Source organism: Heterodontus francisci, unplaced genomic scaffold (assembly GCF_036365525.1).
Source record: "Heterodontus francisci isolate sHetFra1 unplaced genomic scaffold, sHetFra1.hap1 HAP1_SCAFFOLD_405, whole genome shotgun sequence".
NCBI lineage: Eukaryota > Metazoa > Chordata > Chondrichthyes > Heterodontiformes > Heterodontidae > Heterodontus > Heterodontus francisci.
This window is the reverse complement of record NW_027141857.1, coordinates 803,687-823,095: the sequence shown is the minus strand read 5'-3', so window position 1 is coordinate 823,095 and position 19,409 is coordinate 803,687. Positions and strand designations below refer to the sequence as shown.

The 19,409-nt window shown below is 53.6% G+C and overlaps 1 protein-coding gene across 1 annotated transcript in view; it reads left to right on the top strand.

Moving 5' to 3' along the window:
• Positions 1-18,030, top strand: part of LOC137365572 (E3 ubiquitin ligase RNF157-like) — a 455,910-nt gene extending 437,880 nt beyond the window's left edge. The window contains exon 19 of the mRNA XM_068027950.1: positions 17,705-18,030. Coding sequence (XP_067884051.1) covers positions 17,705-17,814 — 110 coding nt within the window. The 3' untranslated portion in view covers positions 17,815-18,030. The remainder of the gene's footprint in view (positions 1-17,704) is intronic.
• Positions 18,031-19,409: the final 1,379 nt, after the last annotated feature.

Genomic DNA, 19,409 nt, shown 5'->3' with positions numbered 1-19,409 from the left:
GCACCTTCAGGGGAGGGAGAGAGAGAGTCAGCACCTTCAGGGGAGGGGGAAAGAGAGTCAGCACCTTCAGGGGAGGGGGAGAGAGAGTGAGCACCTTCAGGGGAGGGGGAAAGAGAGAGTCAGCACCTTCAGGGGAGGGGGAAAGAGAGTCAGCACCTTCAGGGGAGGGGGAGAGAGAGTGAGCACCTTCAGGGGAGGGGGAAAGAGAGAGTCAGCACCTTCAGGGGAGGGGGAGAGAGAGAGTCGGCACCTTCAGGGGAGGGGGAAAAAGAGTCAGCACCTTCAGGGGAGGGGGAGAGAGAGTGAGCACCTTCAGGGGAGGGGGAAAGAGAGTCAGCACCTTCAGGGGAGGGGGAGAGAGAGTGAGCACCTTCAGGGGAGGGGGAAAGAGAGAGTCAGCACCTTCAGGGGAGGGGGAAAGAGAGTCAGCACCTTCAGGGGAGGGGGAGAGAGAGTGAGCACCTTCAGGGGAGGGGGAAAGAGAGTCAGCACCTTCAGGGGAGGGGGAGAGAGAGTGAGCACCTTCAGGGGAGGGGGAAAGAGAGAGTGAGCACCTTCAGGGGAGGGGGAGAGAGAGAGTGAGCACCTTCAGGGGAGGGGGAAAGAGAGAGTCAGCACCTTCAGGGGAGGGGGAAAGACAGTCAGCACCTTCAGGGGAGGGGGAAAGAGAGAGTCAGCACCTTCAGGGGAGGGGGAGAGAGAGAGTGAGCACCTTCAGGGGAGGGGGAGAGAGAGAGTGAGCACCTTCAGGGGAGGGGGAAAGAGAGAGTCAGCACCTTCAGGGGAGGGGGAAAGAGAGAGTCAGCACCTTCAGGGGAGGGGGAGAGAGAGTCAGCACCTTCAGGTAAGGGGGGAGAGAGTCAGCACCTTCAGGGGAGGGGAAGAGAGCGTCAGCACCTTCAGGGAAGGGGGGAGAGAGTCAGCACCTTCAGGGAAGGGGGGAGAGAGTCAGCACCTTCAGGGAAGGGGGGAGAGAGTCAGCACCTTCAGGGAAGGGGGGAGAGAGTCAGCACCTTCAGGGGACGGGGCAGAGAGTCAGCACCTTCAGGGGAGGGGGTGAGAGAGTCAGCGGCTTCACAGAATCACAGAATTGTTACAGTACAGAAGGAGGCCATTCGGACCTTCGTGTCTGTACTGGCTCTCTGAAAGAGCAACTCCCTCAGTTCCATTCCCCTGCCGTCTCTCCATAACCCTGCACGTTCTTTCTTTTCATATCACTGTCTAATTCGCTTTTGAATGCTTCAATTGAACCTGCCTCCACCACGTTCTCAGGCAGCACATTCCAGACCTTAACCACTCGCTGTGTGAAAATGTTTTTCCTCATGTCACTTTTGCTTCTCTTACCAAATACTTTAAATCTGTGCCCTCTCGTTCTCGATCCTTTCACGAGTGGGAACAGTTTCTCTCTATCTACTCTGACCAGACTCCTCACGATTTTGAATACCTCTATCAAGTCACCTCTCAGCCTTCTCTTCTCCAAGGAAAACAGTCCTAACTTCTCCATAACTGAAATTCCTCATCCCTGGAACCATTCTCCTGAATCTTTTCTCTACTCTCTCCAATGCCCTCATGTCTTTCCTCAAATGCGGTGCCCAGAACTGGACGCAATATTCCAGCTGAGGACGAACTAGTGTCTTATACAAGTTCAACATAACTTCCTTACTCTTGTACTCTCTGCACCTCTGTTAATAAAGCCCAGGATACTGTATGCTTTATTAACCGCTCTCTCAACCTGTCCTGCCACCTTCAATAACTTATGCACATATATACCCAGGTCCCTCTGCTCCTGCACCCCATTTAGAATTATACCCTTTATTCTATATTGTCTCTCCATGTTCTTCCTATCAAAATGAATCTCTTCACATTTCTCTGCATTGAACTTCATCTGCCACCTGTCTGCCCATTCCACCAACTTGTCTATGTCCTTTTGAAGTTCTACACTATCCTCCTCACAGCTCACAATGCTTCCAAGTTTTGTATCATGTGCAAACTTTGAAATTGTGTCCAGTACACCAAGGTCCAGGTCATTAATAAATATCAGGAAAAGCAAGGGTCCCAACACTGATCCCTGGGGAACTCCACTATAAACCTTCCTCCAGCCTGAAAAACATCCATTAACCACTACTCTTTGTTTCCTGTCACTCAGCCAATTTTGTATCCATGTTGCTACCGTCCCTTTTATTCCATGAGCTACAAGTTTGCTCACAAGTCTGTTGTGTGACTCTGTATCAAATGCCTTTTGAAAGTCCATGTACACCACATCAACAGCATTGCCCTCATCAACCCTCTCTGTTACCTCCTCAAAAAACACCAGCAAGTTAGTTATATATGATTTTCCCTTAAGAAATCCATGCTGGCTTTCCTTAATGAACTCGCATTTGTCCATAGAGTCTTAGAGTTATACAGCACAGAAACAGGCCCTTCGGCCCATCGTGTCTGTGCCGGCCATCAAGCACCTAACTATTCTAATCCCATTTTCCAGCACTTGGCCCGTAGCCTTGTATGCTATGGCATTTCAAGTGCTCATCTAAATACTTCGTAAATGTTGTGAGGGTTCCTGCCTCTACTACTTCTCAGGCAGTGCGTTCCAGATTCCAACCACCCTCTGGGTGAAAAAATCTTCCTCAAATCCCTTCTAAACCTCCTGCCCCTTACCTTAAATCTATGCCCCCTGGTTATTGACCCCTCCGCTAAGGGAAAAAGCTTCTTCCTATCTATCCTGTCAATGCCCCTCATAATTTTGTATACCTCAATCATGTTCCCCCTCAGCCTTCTCTGCTGTAAGGAAAACAACCCTAGCCTATCCAGTCTCTCTTCATAGCTGAAATGCTCCAGCCCAGGCAACATCCTGGTGAATCTCCTCTGCACCCTCTCCAGTGCAATCACATCCTTCCTATAGTGTGGTGCCCAGAACTGTACACAGTACTCCAGCTGTGGCCTAACTAGCATTTTATACAGCTCCATCATAACCTCCCTGCTCTTATATTCTATGCCTCGGCTAATAAAGGCAAGTATCTCATATGCCTTCCTAACCACCTTATCTACCTGTGCTGCTGCCTTCAGTGATCTATGGACAAGTACACCAAGGTCCCTCTGACCCTCTGTACTTCCTAGGGTCCTACCATCCATTGTATATTCCCTTGCCTTGTTAGTCCTCTCAAAATGCATCACCTCACACTTCTCAGGATTAAATTCCATTTGCTACAGCTCCGCACATCTTACCAGCCCATCCATATCGTCCTGGAATCTAAGGCTTTCCTCCTCACTATTTACGACACCACCAATTTTCGTGTCATCTGTGAACTTACTGATTATACCTCCGATATTCATGTCTAAATCATTAATGTACACTACAAACAGCAAGGGTCCCAGCACCGTTCCCTGTGGTACACCACTGGTCACAGGCTTCCAATCGCAAAGACAGCCCTCGACCATCACCCTCTGCCTCCTGCCACTAACCAATTTTGGATCCAATTTGCCAAATTGCCCTGGATCCCTTGGGCTCTTACCTTCTTAACCAATCTCCCATGCGGGACCTTATCAAAAGCCTTACTGAAGTCCATGTAGACTACATCAGCTGCTTTACCCTCATCTACACATCTGGTCACCGCCTCAAAAAATTCAATCAAGTTAGTTAGATACGATCTCCCCCTGACAAAACCATGCTGACTATCCCTGATTAATCCCTGCCTCTCCAAGTGGGGATTAATCCTGTCACACAGAATTTTTTCCAATAGTTTCCTAACCACTGATGTTAGACTCACCAGCCTGTAGTTACCTGGTTTATTGCTGCCACCCTTCTTGAATAATGGTACCACATTCGCTGTCCTCCAGTTCTCTAGTACCTCTCCTGTGGTCAGAGAGGATCTGAAAATTTGTGTCCCAGAGCCCCTACTATCTCCTCCCTTGCCTCACATAACAGCCTGGGATACATCTCATCTGGGTCTGGGGATTTATCCACTTTTAAGCCTGCTAAAACAGCTAATACTTCCTCCCTTTCAATGCTAATATGTTCAAGTATATCACAATCCCCCTCCCTGATCTCTACACCTACATCGTCCTTCTCCATAGTGGACACAGATGAAAAGTAATCATTTAAAACCTCATCTATGAGCATCGCCTCCACACACAGATTGCCACTTTGGTCCCTAATGGCCCCTACTCTTTCCCTGGTTATCCTCTTGCCCATAATATACTTATAAAACACCTTAGGATTTTCCTTTATCTTGCCCGCCAGTGTTTTTTCATGTCCCTTCTTCGCTCTCCTAATTACTTTTTTAAGTACCCCCCTATACTTTCTCTACTCCTCTCAGGCCTCCGCTGTTTTCAGCACTTGGGACCTGCCATAAGCCTCCTTTTTTTTCCCGATCCAATCCTCTATATCCCTTGACATCCAGGGTTCCCTGGACTTGATGGTCCTACCCTTCACCTTAATGGGTACATGTTGACTCTGGTCTGATGTAGACTTTCCTACAAGTAGCTGCTCCCAGTCCACTTTGGCCAGATCCTGTTTCATCATCTTAAAATTGGCCTTCCCCCAATTCAATACCTTTATTTCCAGTCCATCTTTGTCCTTTTCCATAACTACCTTAAATCTTAGAGTTATGGTCACTATCCCCGAAATGCTCTCCCACTGACACTTCTACCACTTCTGCAGCTTCATTCCCTAGGATAAGGTCCAGTACTTTTTTTTAAATTCATTCATGGGATGTGGGCGTCACTGGCCAGACCAGCATTTATTGCCCATCCCTAATTGCCCTTGAGAAGGTGGTGGTGAGCTGCCTTCTTGAACCACTGCAGTCCATGTGGGGTAGGCACACCCACAGTGCTGTTAGGAAGGGAGTTCCAGGATTTTGACCCTGTGACAGTGAAGGAACAGCGATATAGTTCCAGGTCAGGATGGTGTGTGGCTTGGAGGGAACTTGCAGGTGGTGGTGTTCCCATGTATTTGCTGCCCTTGTCCTTCTAGTTGGTAGAAGTCGTGGGTTTGGAAGGTGCTGTCTAAGGAGCCTTGATGCGTTGCTGCAGTGCATCTTGCAGATGGTACACACTGCTGCCACTGTGCGTCAGTGGTGGAGGGAGTGAATGTAGATGGGGTGCCAATCAAGCAGGCTGCTTTGTCCTGGATGATGTCGAGCTTCTTCAGTGTTGTTGGAGCTGCACCCATCCAGGCAAGTGGAGAGTATTCCATCACACTCCTGACTTGTGCCTTGTAGATGGTGGACAGGCTTTGGGGAGTCAGGAGGTGAGTTACTCGCCGCAGGATTCCTAGCCTCTGACCTGCTCTTGTAGCCACGGTATTTATATGGCTACTCCAGTTCAGTTTCTGGTCAATGGTAACCCCTAGGATGTTGCTAGTGGGGGATTCAGCGATGGTAATGCTGTTGAATATCAAGGGGAGATGGTTAGATTCTCTCTTGTTGGAGATGGTCATTGCCTGGCACTTGTGTGGCATGAATGTTACTTGCCACTTATCAGCCCAAGTCTGGATATATTGTCCAGGTCTTGCTGCATTTCTACACGGACTGCTTCAGTATCTGAGGAGTCACGAATGGTGCTGAACATTGTGCAATCATTCGCGAACATCCCCACTTCTGACCTTATGATTGAAGGAAGGTCATTGAAGCAGCTGAAGATGGTTGGGCCTCGGACACTACCCTGAGGAACTCCTGCAGTGATGTCCTGAAGCTCAGATGATTGACCTCCAACAACCACAACCATCTTCCTTTGCGCTAGGTATGACTCCAGCCAGTGGAGGTTTTTTCCCCTGATTCCCATTGACCTCAGTTTTGCTAGGGCTCATTGATGCCATACTTGGTCAAATGCTGCCTTGATGTCAAGGGCAGTCACTCTCACCTCACCTCTTGAGTTCAGCCCTTTTGTCCATGTTTGAACCAAGGCTGCAATGAGGTCAGGAGCTGAGTGGCCCTGGCGGAACCCAAACTGAGCGTCACTGAGCAGGTTATTGCTAAGCAAGTGCCGCTTGATGGCACTGTTGATGACACCTTCCATCACTTTACTGATGATTGAGAGTAGACTGATGGGGCGGTAATTGGCCGGGTTGGACTTGTCCTGCTTTTTGTGTACAGGACATACCTGGGCAATTTTCCACGTTGCCGGGTAGATGCCAGTGTTGTAGCTGTACTGGAACAGCTTGGCTAGGGGTGCGGCAAGTTCTGGAGCACAGGCCTTCAGTACTATTGCCGGAATATTGTCAGGGCCCATAGTCTTTGCAGTATCCAGTGCCTTCAGTCGTTTCTTGATATCACGTGGAGTGAATCAAATTGGCTGAAGTCTGGCATCTGTGATGCTGGGGACTTCAGGAGGAGGCCGAGATGGATCATCAACTCAACACTTCTGGCTGAAGATTGTTGCGAGTGCTTCAGCCTTATCTTTCACACTGATGTGCTGGGCTCCCCCATCATTGAGGATGGGGATATTTGTGGAGCCACCTCTTCCAGTTAGTTGTTTAATTGTCCACCACCATTCACGGCTGGATGTGGCAGGAATGCAGAGTTTAGGTCTGATCCGTTGGTTATGGGATCGCTTAGCTCTGTCTATCGCCTGCTGCGTACGCAGTTTGGCACGCAGATAGTCCTGTGTTGTAGCATCACCAGGTTGACACCTCATTTTGAGGTATGCCTGATGCTGCTTCTGGCATGCCCTCCTGCACTCTTCATTGAACCAGGGTTGGTCTCCTGGCTTGATGGTAATGGTAGAGTGAGGGATATGCCGGGCCATGAGGTTACAGATTGTGGTTGAGTCCAATTCTGCTGCTGATGGCCCACAGTGCCTCATGGATACCCAGTTTTGCATTGCTAGATCTGTTCGAAATCTATCCCATTTAGCACGGTGATAGTGCCACACAACACGATGGTGGGTATCCTCAATGTGAAGGCAGGACTTCGTCTCCACAAGGACTGTGCGGTGGTCACTCCTACCAATACAGTCATGGGCAGAAGCATCTGCAGCAGGCAGATTGGTGAGGACAAGATCAAGTATGTTTTTCCCTCGTGTTGGTTCCCTCACCACCTACTGCAGACCCAGTCTATCAGCCATGTCCTTTAGGACTCGGCCAGCTTGGTCAGTAGTGGTGCTACCGAGCCACTCTTGGTGATGGACATTGAAGTCCCCCATCCAGAGTACATTTTGTGCCTTTGCCACCCTCAGTGCTTCCTCCAAGTGGTGTTCAACATGGTGGAGTACTGAGTCATCAGCTGAGGGAGGGCGGTAGGTGGTAATCAGTAGGAGGTTTCCTTGCCCATGTTTGACCTGATTCCAAGAGACTTCATGGAGTCCGGAGTCGATGTTGAGGACTCCCAGGGCAACACCCTCCCTACTGTATACCACTGTCCCACCACCTCTGGTGGGTCTGTCCTACCAGTGGGACAGGACATACCCAGGGATGGTGATTGCAGTGTCTGGGACATTGTCTGTAAGGTATGATTCCGTGAGTGTGACTATGTCAGGCTGTTGCTTGACTAGTCTGTGGGACAACTCTCCCAGCTTTGGCACAAGCCCCCAAATGTGAGTAAGGGGGACTTTGCAGGGTCGACAGGGCTGGGTTTGCCATTGTTGTTTCTGATGCCTCGGTCGATGCTGGGTGGTCCGTCCGGTTTCATTCCTTTTTATTGACTTTGTAGCGGTTAGTTACAACTGAGTGACTTGCTCGGCCATTTCAGAGGGCATGTCAGAGTTAACCACATTGCTGTGGGTCTGCAGTCACATGTAGGCCAGACCAGGTAAGGACAGTAGATTTCCTTCCCTCAAGGACATTAGTGAACCAGATGGGTTTTTACAACAATCGACAATGGTTTCATGGCCATCATTAGACTAGCTTTAAATTCCAGATTTATTAATTAAATTCAAATTCCACCTTCTGCTGTGGTGGGATTCGAACCCATGTCCCCAGAGCAATACCCTGGGTCTCTGGGTTACTAGTCTAGTGATAATACCACTACGCCACCGCCTACCCTTGCCCCTTCTCTTGTAGGACTTTCTGCGTACTGGCTCAAAAAGCTCTCCTGTATGCATTTTAAGAATTCCGCCCCCTTTAAGTCTTTTGCACTAAGACTATCCCAGTTAATATTGAGGAAGTTGAAATTCCCTACTATTATTACCCTATTATTTTTACACCTCTCTGAGATTTGCCTACATATCTGCTCCTCTATCTCTCCCTGACTGTTTTGAGGTCTGTAGTACACGCCCAGCCAAGTGATTGCCCCCTTTTTTGTTTTTAAGTTCTACCCATATGGCCTCATTTGAGGAACCTTCTAAGATATCATCCCTCCTGACTGCAGTAATTGACTCCTTGATCAACAGTGCAATACCACCTCCTCTTTAACCCTCCCCTGTCACGCCTGAAGATTCTATCCCCTGGAATATTGAGCTGCCAGTCCTGCCCCTCCCTCGACCATGTCTCTGAGAGCAATAATATCATAATCTCATGTGCTAATCAATGCCCTCAATTCATCTGCCTTACTAGTAAGACTCCTTGCATTAAAATAGATACAATCCAGCCTTGCATTTTTCACTTGTGCCTTAACAGGTCTATATTTGTTCTGCCTTCCAGACTGACTCAGTTTCTCTTCTATATTTGACTGTGCATCACCCCCGACTGTACCTCCACTCTGTATCCCATCCCCCTGCCAAATTAGTTTAAACCCCCCAAACAGCACTAGCAAACCTCCCAGCAAGGATGTTGGTCCCATTCCGGTTCAGGTACAACCTGTCCGACTTGTACAAGTCCCACCTTTGCCAGAAACAGACCCAGTGATCCAGGAAACTAAAGCCCTCCCTCCTGCACCATCGCCTCAGCCACGCATTCATCTGCTCTGTCCTCCTATTCCTGTACTCACTAGCACGTGGCACCAGGAGTAATCCTGAGATTACAATCATTGAGGTCCTGCTTTTTAATCTGCTACCTCGCTCCCTAAATTCTTGTTGCAGGACCTCATCCCTCTTTCTACCTACGTCATTGGTACCAATATGGACCACGACCTCTGGCTGCTCACCCTCCCCCTTCAGAATGTCCTGCAGCCGCTCCAAGACATCCTTGACCCTAGCACCAGGGAGGCAACATTCCATCCTGGAGTCACGTTTGTGGCCACAGAAACGCCTGTCCGTTCCCCTTACAATTCAATCTCCTATCATTATGGCTCCCCCCTCCTGTTTTTCACCCCCTCCTGTGGAGCAGAGCCATCCGTGGTGCCACGAACTTGGCTGTTGCTGCTTTCGCCTGGGAGGCCATCCCCCCCAGCAGTATATCTGTTTGAGAGGGGGATGGCCACAGGGGACACCTGCACTACCTGCCTGCACCTACTACTCTGTCTGGTGGTCACCCATCTCTTTTCTGCCTGTGCAGCCATTACCTGCGGTGTGACCACCTTACTAAACGTGCTATCCACGACGTCCTCAGCATCGCGGATGCTCCACAGTGAATCCACCCGCAGCTCCAGCTCCATAATGCGGGTAGTCCGTAGCTGCAGATGGACACACTTCCTGCACACATGGTCGCCAGGGACACTGGAAGTGTCCCTGATTTCCCACAACGCGCATGTGACTATTAATTTTGTCCTGAATTATTTTTTCTAGAAGTTTTCCCACCACCGCAGTTAAACTGACTGTCCTGTAGTTGCTGGGCTTATCTTTACACTCTTTTTGAACAAGGGTGTAACGTTTGTAATTCTCCAGTCCTCTGGCACCACCCCCGAGTCTAAGGAAGACTGAAACATTATGGCCAGTGCTTCTGCAATTTCCACCCTCACTTCCCTCAGTATCCTTGGATGCAGCTCATCTGATCCTGGTGCTTTATCCACTTTAAATACAGACAGCCTATCTAATATTTCCTCTTTATCAATTTTAACCCCCTCTAGTGTCTGAATTACCTCCTCTTTCAACATTGTCTGGGTTGCATCTTCTTCCTTGGTAAAGACAGATGCAAAGTATTCATTTAATACCTCAGCTCTGTCCTCTGTCTCCATGTGCAAATACCCTTTTGGGACCCTAATCGGCCCACTCCTCATTTTACCACCCTTTTACTATTTATATGCTCCAGAAGCTGGCCGAGCACGTCTACCCTGAGGCACAGTGTGGCTTTCGAGCAGAGAGATCGACCATTGACATGCTGTTCTCCCTTCGCCAGCTACAGGAGAAATGCTGCGAACAACAGATGCCCCTCTACGTTGCTTTCATTGATCTCACCAAAGCCTTTGACCTCATCAGCAGACGTGGTCTCTTCAGACTACTAGAAAAGATCGGATGTCCACCAAAGCTACTAAGTATCATCACCTCATTCTATGACAATATGAAAGGCACAATTCAGCATAGCGGTGCCTCATCAGACCCCTTTCCTATCCTGAGTGGTGTGAAACAGGGCTGTGTTCTCGCACCTACACTGTTTGGGAGCTTCTTCTCCCTGCTGCTCTCACATGCATTCAGGTCTTCAGAAGAATGAATTTTCCTCCACACAAGATCAGGGGGCAGGTTGTTCAACCTTACCCGTCTAAGAGCGAAGACCAAAGTACGGAAAGTCCTCATCAGGAAACTCCTCTTTGCTGACGATGCTGCATTAACATCCCACACAGAAGAGTGTCTGCAGAGACTCATCGACAGGTTTGCGGCTGCCTGCAATGAATTTGGCCTAACCATTAGCCTCAAGAAAACGAACATCATGGGACAGGACGTCAGAAATGCCCCATCCATAAATATCGCCGACCACACCCTGGAAGTGGTTCAAGAGTTCACCTACCTAGGCTCAACTATCACCAGTAACCTGTCTCTCGATGCAGAAATCAACAAGCGCTTGGGAAAGGCTTCCACTGCTATGTCCAGACTGGCCAAGAGAGTGAGGGAAAATGGCGCACTGACACGGAACACAAAAGTCCAAGTGTATCAAGCCTGTGTCCTCAGTACCTTGCTCTATGGCAGCGAGGCCTGGACAACGTATGTCAGCCAAGAGCGACGTCTCAATTCATTCCATCTTCGCTGCCTCCGGAGAATCCTTGGCATCAGGTGGCAGGACCGTATCTCCAACACAGAAGTCCTCGAGGCGGCCAACATCCCCAGCTTATACACACTACTGAGTCAGTGGCACTTGAGATGGCTTGGCCATGTGAGCCGCATGGAAGATGGCAGGATCCCCAAGGACACATTGTACAGCGAGCTCGCCACTGGTATCAGACCCACCGGCTGTCCATGTCTCCGTTATAAAGACGTCTGCAAACGCGACATGAAATCGTGTGACATTGATCACAAGTCGTGGGAGTCAGTTGCCAGCGTTCCCCAGAGCTGGCGGGCAGCCATAAAGGTGGGGCTGAAGTGTGGCGAGTCGAAGAGACTTAGCAGTTGGCAGGAAAAAAGACAGATGTGTAAGGAGAGAACCAACTGTGTAACAGCCCCGACAACCAAATTTATCTGCAGCACCTGTGGAAGAGTCTGTCACTCTAGAATTGGCCTTTATAGCCACTCCAGACGCTGCTTCACAAACCACTGACCACCTCCAGGCGCTTACCCATTGTCTCTCGAGACAAGGAGGCCAAAGAAGATGCCTATAGAAAACTTCAGGATTTCCATTAATGTTAGCTGCTCGTCTCTTTTCATGCTCTCTCTTTGCTTCTCCTATTTGCTTTTTCACTTCCCCTCTGGACCTTCTATATTCAGCCTGGTTCTCAATAGTATTTTCTACCTGGTATCTGTCATAAGCACACTTTTTCTTTATCTTAATCTCTACCTCTTTTCTCATTCAGTGAACTCTGGATTTTGTTTGCTCTACTTTTCCCCTTTGAGGGAACATACCTTGACTGTGCCCGCACCCTCTCTTCTTTGAAGGTAGCCCATTGTTCATCTACCGGTTTTCCTGCCAGCTTTTGACTCTAATTTATTCGTCCCAGCTCCATTCTTACCCCATTGAAATTGCCCTTCCCCCAGATGATTATTCTTACCCTGGATTGCTCTATGTCCTTTTCTATTGTCAGCCTAAACCTTACGATACAATGATCACTATCCCCGAAATGCTCTCCTACTGATACTTGATCCACTTGGCCCACCTCAATCTCAAGAACCAGGTCTAGCAGTGCCTCCTTTCTCATTGGACTAGCAATATACTGTTGTAGAAAATTTTCCTGAACACACTCTAGGAACTCTTGCCCCTCACTGCCCTTTCCACTATTATCCCAGTCTATGTTTTGATAACGAAAGTCCCTCATTATAATTACCCGATAATTTTTGCACCTCTCTGTAATTTCCTTGCAAATTTCTTCCTCCATGTCCTTACCACTAGCTGGTGGCCGAGAGACAACACCGAGCGATGTAACTTCAGGTGAGGGGGAGAGTCAGCAGCTTCAGGGGGAGAGAGTTCTTTTTATTCTTCCATTGCATGTGAGCATCGCTGGCAAAGCCAGCATTTGTTACCTGTCCCTAATTTCCCTTGAGAAGGTGGTAATGAGCTGCCTTCTTGAATTGTTGCAGTCCGTGTAGTGTAGGTAGACCCACAGTGCTGTGGACTTTGACAGGGAAGGAACGGCGATATAGTTCCAAGTCAGGATGGTGTGTGACTTGGAGGGGAACTTGCAGGTGGTGATGTTCCCATGCATCTACTGCCCTTGTCCTTCTAGTTGGTAGAGGTCGCGGGTTTGAAAGGTGCTGTCTAAGGAGCCTTGGTGCGTTGCTGCAGTGCATCTTGTAGATGGTTCACACTGCTGTCACTGTGCATCGGTGGTGCAGGAAGTGAATGTTTGTGGATGGGGTGCCAATCAAGCGGGCTGCTTTGTCCTGGATGGTGTCGAGCTTCTTGAGTGTTGTTGGAGCTGCACCCATCCAGAGCAAGTGGAGAGTATTCCATCACACTCCTGACTTGTGCCTTGTAGATGGTGGACAGGCTTTGGGGAGTCAGGAGGTGAGTTACTCGCCTCAGGATTCCTAGCCTCTGACCTGCTCTTGTAGCCACGGTATTTATATGGCTACTCCAGTTCAGTTTCTCGTGAATGGTAACTCCCAGAATGTTGATGCACCTTCAGGGGAGGGGGGAGGGAGAGTCAGCATCTTCAGGAAAGAGGGGGATAGCAAGGAAGACTGTGACTGGTTCCTTCATAGGGAAGGGTTGGTCAATATGGATTACACGTAGAGTCTGTTTGTCCCGTCCTGGGACTGGGGGAAGGTCAGTCTGTCCTGGGGCTGGGGGAAGGTCAGTCTGTCCTGGGGCTGGGAGAAGGTCGGTCTGTCCTGGGACTGGGGTAAGGTCAGTCTGTCCTGGGGCTGGGAGAAGGTCGGTCTGTCCTGGGACTGGGGTAAGGTCAGTCTGTCCTGGGGCTGGGGGAAGGTCAGTCTGTCCTGGGGCTGGGAGAAGGTCAGTCTGTCCTGGGGCTGGGGGAAGGTCAGTCTGTCCTGGGGCTGGGGGAAGGTCGGTCTGTCCTGGGGCTGGGGGAAGGTCGGTCTGTCCTGGGACTGGGGTAAGGTCAGTCTGTCCTGGGGCTGGGGGAAGGCCAGACTGTCCTGGGGCTGGGGGAAGGCCAAACTGTCCTGGGACTGGGGTAAGGTCAGTCTGTCCTGGGGCTGCGGGAAGGTCGGTCTGTCCTGGGGCTGGGAGAAGGTCTCTCCTGGGGCTGGGGGAAGGTCAGTCTGTCCTGGGACTGGGGGAAGGTGTCTCCCGGGGCTGGGGGAAGGTCAGTCTGTCCTGGGGCTGGGGGAAGGTCAGTCTGTCCTGGGGCTGGTGGTAGGTCAGTCTGTCCTGGGACTGTGGGAAGGTCGGTCTGTCCTGGGACTGTGGGAAGGTCAGTCTGTCCTGGGGCTGGGGGAAGGTCAGTCTGTCCTGGGGCTGGGGGAAGGCCAGTCTCTCCTGGGACTGGGGGAAGGTCAGTCTGTCCTGGGACTGGGAGAAGGTCAGTCTGTCCTGGGACTGGGAGAAGGTCAGTCTCTCATGGGACTGGGAGAAGGTCAGTCTCTCCTGGGACTGGGGGAAGATTAGTCTGTCCTGGGGCTGGGGGAAGGTCAGTCTGTCCTGGGGCTGGGGGAAGGTCAGTCTGTCCTGGGACTGGGGGAAGGTCAGTCAGTCCTAGGACTGGGGGAAGGTCAGTCTGTCCTGGGACTGGGAGAAGGTCGGTCTGTCCTGGGGCTGGGGGTAGGTCAGTCTGTCCTGGGACTGGGGGAAGGTCAGTCTGTCCTGGGACTGGGAGAAGGTCAGTCTGTCCTGGGACTGGGGGAAGGTCGGTCTGTCCTGAGGCTGGGAGAAGGTCAGTCTGTCCTGGGGCTGGGGGAAGGTCAGTCTGTCCTGGGACTGGTAGAAGGTCAGTCTGTCCTGGGGCTGGGGGAAGGTCAGTCTGTCCTGGGACTGGTAGAAGGTCAGTCAGTCCTAGGACTGGGGGAAGGTCAGTCTCTCCTGGGACTGGGGGAAGGTCAGTCTGTCCTGGGACTGGGAGAAGGTCGGTCTGTCCTGGGGCTGGGGGTAGGTCAGTCTGTCCTGGGACTGGGAGAAGGTCAGTCTGTCCTGGGACTGGGGGAAGGTCGGTCTGTCCTGAGGCTGGGAGAAGGTCAGTCTGTCCTGGGGCTGGGGGAAGGTCAGTCTGTCCTGGGACTGGTAGAAGGTCAGTCTGTCCTGGGGCTGGGAGAAGGTCAGTCTGTCCTGGGACTGGGGCAAGGTCAGTCAGTCCTGGGACTGGGGGAAGGTCAGTCTGTCCTGGGACTGGGAGAAGGTCGGTCTGTCCTGGGGCTGGGGGAAGGTCAGTCTGTCCTGGGACTGGGAGAAGGTCGGTCTGTCCTGGGGCTGGGGCAAGGTCAGTCAGTCCTGGGACTGGGGGAAGGTCGGTCTGTCCTGGGGCTGGGGGAAGGTCAGTCTGTCCTGGGGCTGTGGGAAGGTCGGTCTGTCCTGGGACTGGGAGAAGGTCGGTCTGTCCTGGGGCTGGGGGAAGGTCGGTCTGTCCTGGGGCTGGGGGAAGGTCTGTCTGTCCTGGGACTGGGGGAAGGTCTGTCTGTCCTGGGGCTGGGGGAAGGTCAGTCTGTCCTGGGACTGGGGGAAGGTCGGTCTGTCCTGGGACTGGGGGAAGGTCTGTCTGTCCTGGGGCTGGGGGAAGGTCAGTCTGTCCTGGGACTGGGGGAAGGTCGGTCTGTCCTGGGACTGGGGGAAGGTCAGACTGTCCTGGGGCTGGGGGAAGGTCAGTCTGTCCTGGGACTGGTAGAAGGTCAGTCTGTCCTGGGGCTGGGGGAAGGTCAGTCTCTCCTGGGACTGGGGGAAGGTTGGTCTGTCCTGGGGCTGGGGCAAGGTCAGTCAGTCCTGGGACTGGGGGAAGGTCAGTCTGTCCTGGGACTGGGAGAAGGTCGGTCTGTCCTGGGGCTGGGGGAAGGTCAGAATGTCCTGGGGCTGGGGGAAGGTCAGTCAGTCCTGAGACTGGGGGAAGGTCGGTCTGTCCTGGGACTGGGGGAAGGTCGGTCTGTCCTGGGGCTGGGGGAAGGTCAGACTGTCCTGGGGCTGGGGGAAGGTCTGTCTGTCCTGGGACTGGGGGAAGGTCAGACTGTCCTGGGGCTGGGGGAAGGTCGGTCTGTCCTGGGACTGTGGGAAGGTCGCTGTCCTGGGGCTGGGGGAAGGTCGGTCTGTCCTGGGGCTGGGGGTAGGTCAGTCTGTCCTGGGACTGGGGGAAGGTCGGTCTGTCCTGGGACTGGGGGTAGGTCAGTCTGTCCTGGGACTGGGGGAAGGTCGGTCTGTCCTGGGACTGGGGGTAGGTCAGTCTGTCCTGGGACTGGGGGAAGGTCGGTCTGTCCTGGGGCTGGGGGAAGGTCGGTCTGTCCTGGGGCTGGGGGAAGGTCGGTCTGTCCTAGGGCTGGGGGAAGGTCGGTCTGTCCTGGGGCTGGGGGAAGGTCGGTCTGTCCTGGGACTGTGGGAAGGTCGGTCTGTCCTAGGGCTGGGGGAAGGTCGGTCTGTCCTGGGGCTGGGGGAAGGTCAGTCTGTCCTGGGGCTGGGGGAAGGTCAGTCTGTCCTGGGGCTGGGGGAAGGTCGGTCTGTCCTGGGACTGTGGGAAGGTCGGTCTGTCCTAGGGCTGGGGGAAGGTCGGTCTGTCCTGGGGCTGGGGGAAGGTCAGTCTGTCCTGGGGCTGGGGGAAGGTCAGTCTGTCCTGGGACTGTGGGAAGGTCGCTGTCCTGGGGCTGGGGGAAGGTCGGTCTGTCCTGGGGCTGGGGGTAGGTCAGTCTGTCCTGGGACTGGGGGAAGGTCGGTCTGTCCTGGGACTGGGGGAAGGTCAGTCTCTCCTGGGACTGTGGGAAGGTCAGTCTGTCCTGGGACTGTGGGAAGGTCGGTCTGTCCTGGGACTGGGGGTAGGTCAGTCTGTCCTGGGACTGGGGGAAGGTCAGTCTGTCCTGGGACTGTGGGAAGGTCGGTCTGTCCTGGGGCTGGGGGAAGGTCGGTCTGTCCTGGGGCTGGGGGAAGGTCGGTCTGTCCTGGGACTGTGGGAAGGTCGGTCTGTCCTAGGGCTGGGGGAAGGTCGGTCTGTCCTGGGACTGTGGGAAGGTCGGTCTGTCCTAGGGCTGGGGGAAGGTCGGTCTGTCCTGGGACTGTGGGAAGGTCGCTGTCCTGGGGCTGGGGGAAGGTCGGTCTGTCCTGGGGCTGGGGGTAGGTCAGTCTGTCCTGGGACTGGGGGAAGGTCGGTCTGTCCTGGGACTGGGGGAAGGTCAGTCTCTCCTGGGACTGTGGGAAGGTCAGTCTGTCCTGGGACTGGGGGAAGGTCGGTCTGTCCTGGGACTGGGGGTAGGTCAGTCTGTCCTGGGACTGGGGGAAGGTCAGTCTGTCCTGGGACTGTGGGAAGGTCGGTCTGTCCTGGGGCTGGGGGAAGGTCGGTCTGTCCTGGGGCTGGGGGAAGGTCGGTCTGTCCTGGGACTGTGGGAAGGTCGGTCTGTCCTAGGGCTGGGGGAAGGTCGGTCTGTCCTGGGGCTGGGGGAAGGTCAGTCTGTCCTGGGGCTGGGGGAAGGTCAGTCTGTCCTGGGGCTGGGGGAAGGTCGGTCTGTCCTGGGACTGTGGGAAGGTCGGTCTGTCCTAGGGCTGGGGGAAGGTCGGTCTGTCCTGGGGCTGGGGGAAGGTCAGTCTGTCCTGGGGCTGGGGGAAGGTCGGTCTGTCCTGGGGCTGGGGGAAGGTCAGTCTGTCCTGGGGCTGGGGGAAGGTCGGTCTGTCCTGGGACTGGGGGTAGGTCAGTCTGTCCTGGGACTGGGGGAAGGTCAGTCTGTCCTGGGACTGTGGGAAGGTCGGTCTGTCCTGGGGCTGGGGGAAGGTCGGTCTGTCCTGGGGCTGGGGGAAGGTCGGTCTGTCCTGGGACTGTGGGAAGGTCGGTCTGTCCTAGGGCTGGGGGAAGGTCGGTCTGTCCTGGGGCTGGGGGAAGGTCAGTCTGTCCTGGGGCTGGGGGAAGGTCAGTCTGTCCTGGGGCTGGGGGAAGGTCGGTCTGTCCTGGGACTGTGGGAAGGTCGGTCTGTCCTAGGGCTGGGGGAAGGTCGGTCTGTCCTGGGGCTGGGGGAAGGTCAGTCTGTCCTGGGGCTGGGGGAAGGTCAGTCTGTCCTGGGACTGTGGGAAGGTCGGTCTGTCCTGGGGCTGGGGGAAGGTCGGTCTGTCCTGGGGCTGGGGGAAGGTCAGTCTGTCCTGGGGCTGGGGGAAGTGAGACAGTGAGTCACAGAAGCTGGTTCACCTACTGTGGGAGGTGGTCACACCTGGTGCTAACATTCTCTTCTATCTCAGATACACCTGTGACTGAGGACAGGATCGAACACCCGCTCTCCATCCCCAGTAACACTGACCTGAAGGACAGCGGAGACTCCAGTCACATCTACAGATCCCTGGTCATCTGAAGGAAGTACCGACTACGAATCAGACTCCAACCCAAAGTGTGATGCCTCCTGAAGTGGACCAGTATAGGGGCCACTGCACTTTTTAGCCGTAGCAGAGCTATACCTCGAATATAGAACAGTGCAGCACTGAGACATCACCCCTCCCTCTCCCCATGTCCCTGTCCCTCTCACCCACACCCTATCTATCACTCCCTCTCTGTCCCTCGTTCCCTCTCTCAGTCCCTCGCTCCCCCTCTCAGTCCCTCGCTCCCTTTCTCTGTCCCTCGCTCCCTATCTCTGTCCCTCGCTCCCTCTCTCAGACCCTCGCTCCCCCTCTCAGTCCCTCGCTCCCTCTCTCTGTCCCTCGCTCCCCCTCTCAGTCCCTCGCTCCCCCTCTCAGTCCCTCGCTCCCTCTCTCAGTCCCTCGCTCCCTCTCTCTGTCCCTCGCTCCCTCTCTCTGTCCCTCGCTCCCTCTCTCTGTCCCTCGCTCCCTCTCTGTCCCTCGCTCCCCCTCTCTGTCCCTCGCTCCCCCTCTCAGTCCCTCGCTCCCCCTCTCAGTCCCTTGCTCCCCCTCTCAGTCCCTCGCTCCATCTCTCAGTCCCTCCCTCTCAGTCCCTCAGTCCCTCGCTGCCCCTCTGAGACCCTCGATCCCTCTCTCAGTCCCTTGCTCCCTCTCAGTCCCTCCCTCTCAGTCCCTCAGTCCCTCGCTGCCCCTCTGAGACCCTCGATCCCTCTCTCAGTCCCTCGCTCCCTCTGAGTCCCTCACTCCCTCTCAGTCCCTCGCTCCCTCTCCAACATTCGCTCCCTCTCAGTCCCTCGCTCCCTCTCAGTCCCTCACTCCCTATCAGTCCCTCACTCCCTCTCAGTCCCTCACTCCCTATCAGTCCCTCACTCCCTCTCAGTCCTTCGCTCCCTCTCAGTCCATCATTCCCTCTCAGTCCATCGCTCCCTCTCAGTCCCTCACTCCCTATCAGTCCCTCACTCCCTCTCAGTCCTTCGCTCCCTCTCAGTCCATCATTCCCTCTCAGTCCCTCGCTCCCTCTCAGTCCATCGCTCCCTCTCAGTCCCTCACTCCCTATCAGTCCCTCACTCCCTCTCAGTCCTTCGCTCCCTCTCAGTCCCTCACTCCCTCTCAGTCCCTCACTCCCTCTCAGTCCTTCGCTCCCTCTCAGTCCATCATTCCCTCTCAGTCCTTCGCTCCCTCTCAGTCCATCATTCCCTCTCAGTCCTTCGCTCCCTCTCAGTCCATCATTCCCTCTCAGTCCTTCGCTCCCTCTCAGTCCTTCGCTCCCTCTCAGTCCCTCGCTCCCTCTCAGTCCCTCACTCCCTATCAGTCCCTCACTCCCTCTCAGTCCTTCGCTCCCTCTCAGTCCTTCGCTCCCTCTCAGTCCCTCACTCCCTCTCAGTCCTTCGCTCCCTCTCAGTCCATCATTCCCTCTCAGTCCTTCGCTCCCTCTCAGTCCATCATTCCCTCTCAGTCCTTCGCTCCCTCTCAGTCCCTCGCTCCCTCTCTCTGCAGTTCCATTGATGAGCTCACTGTAACTGATTGTCATGTGACACTGCTTCTCCATTTGTCAGTGTGCTGATATCCTGGGATTATCCTGTGCAATACATGT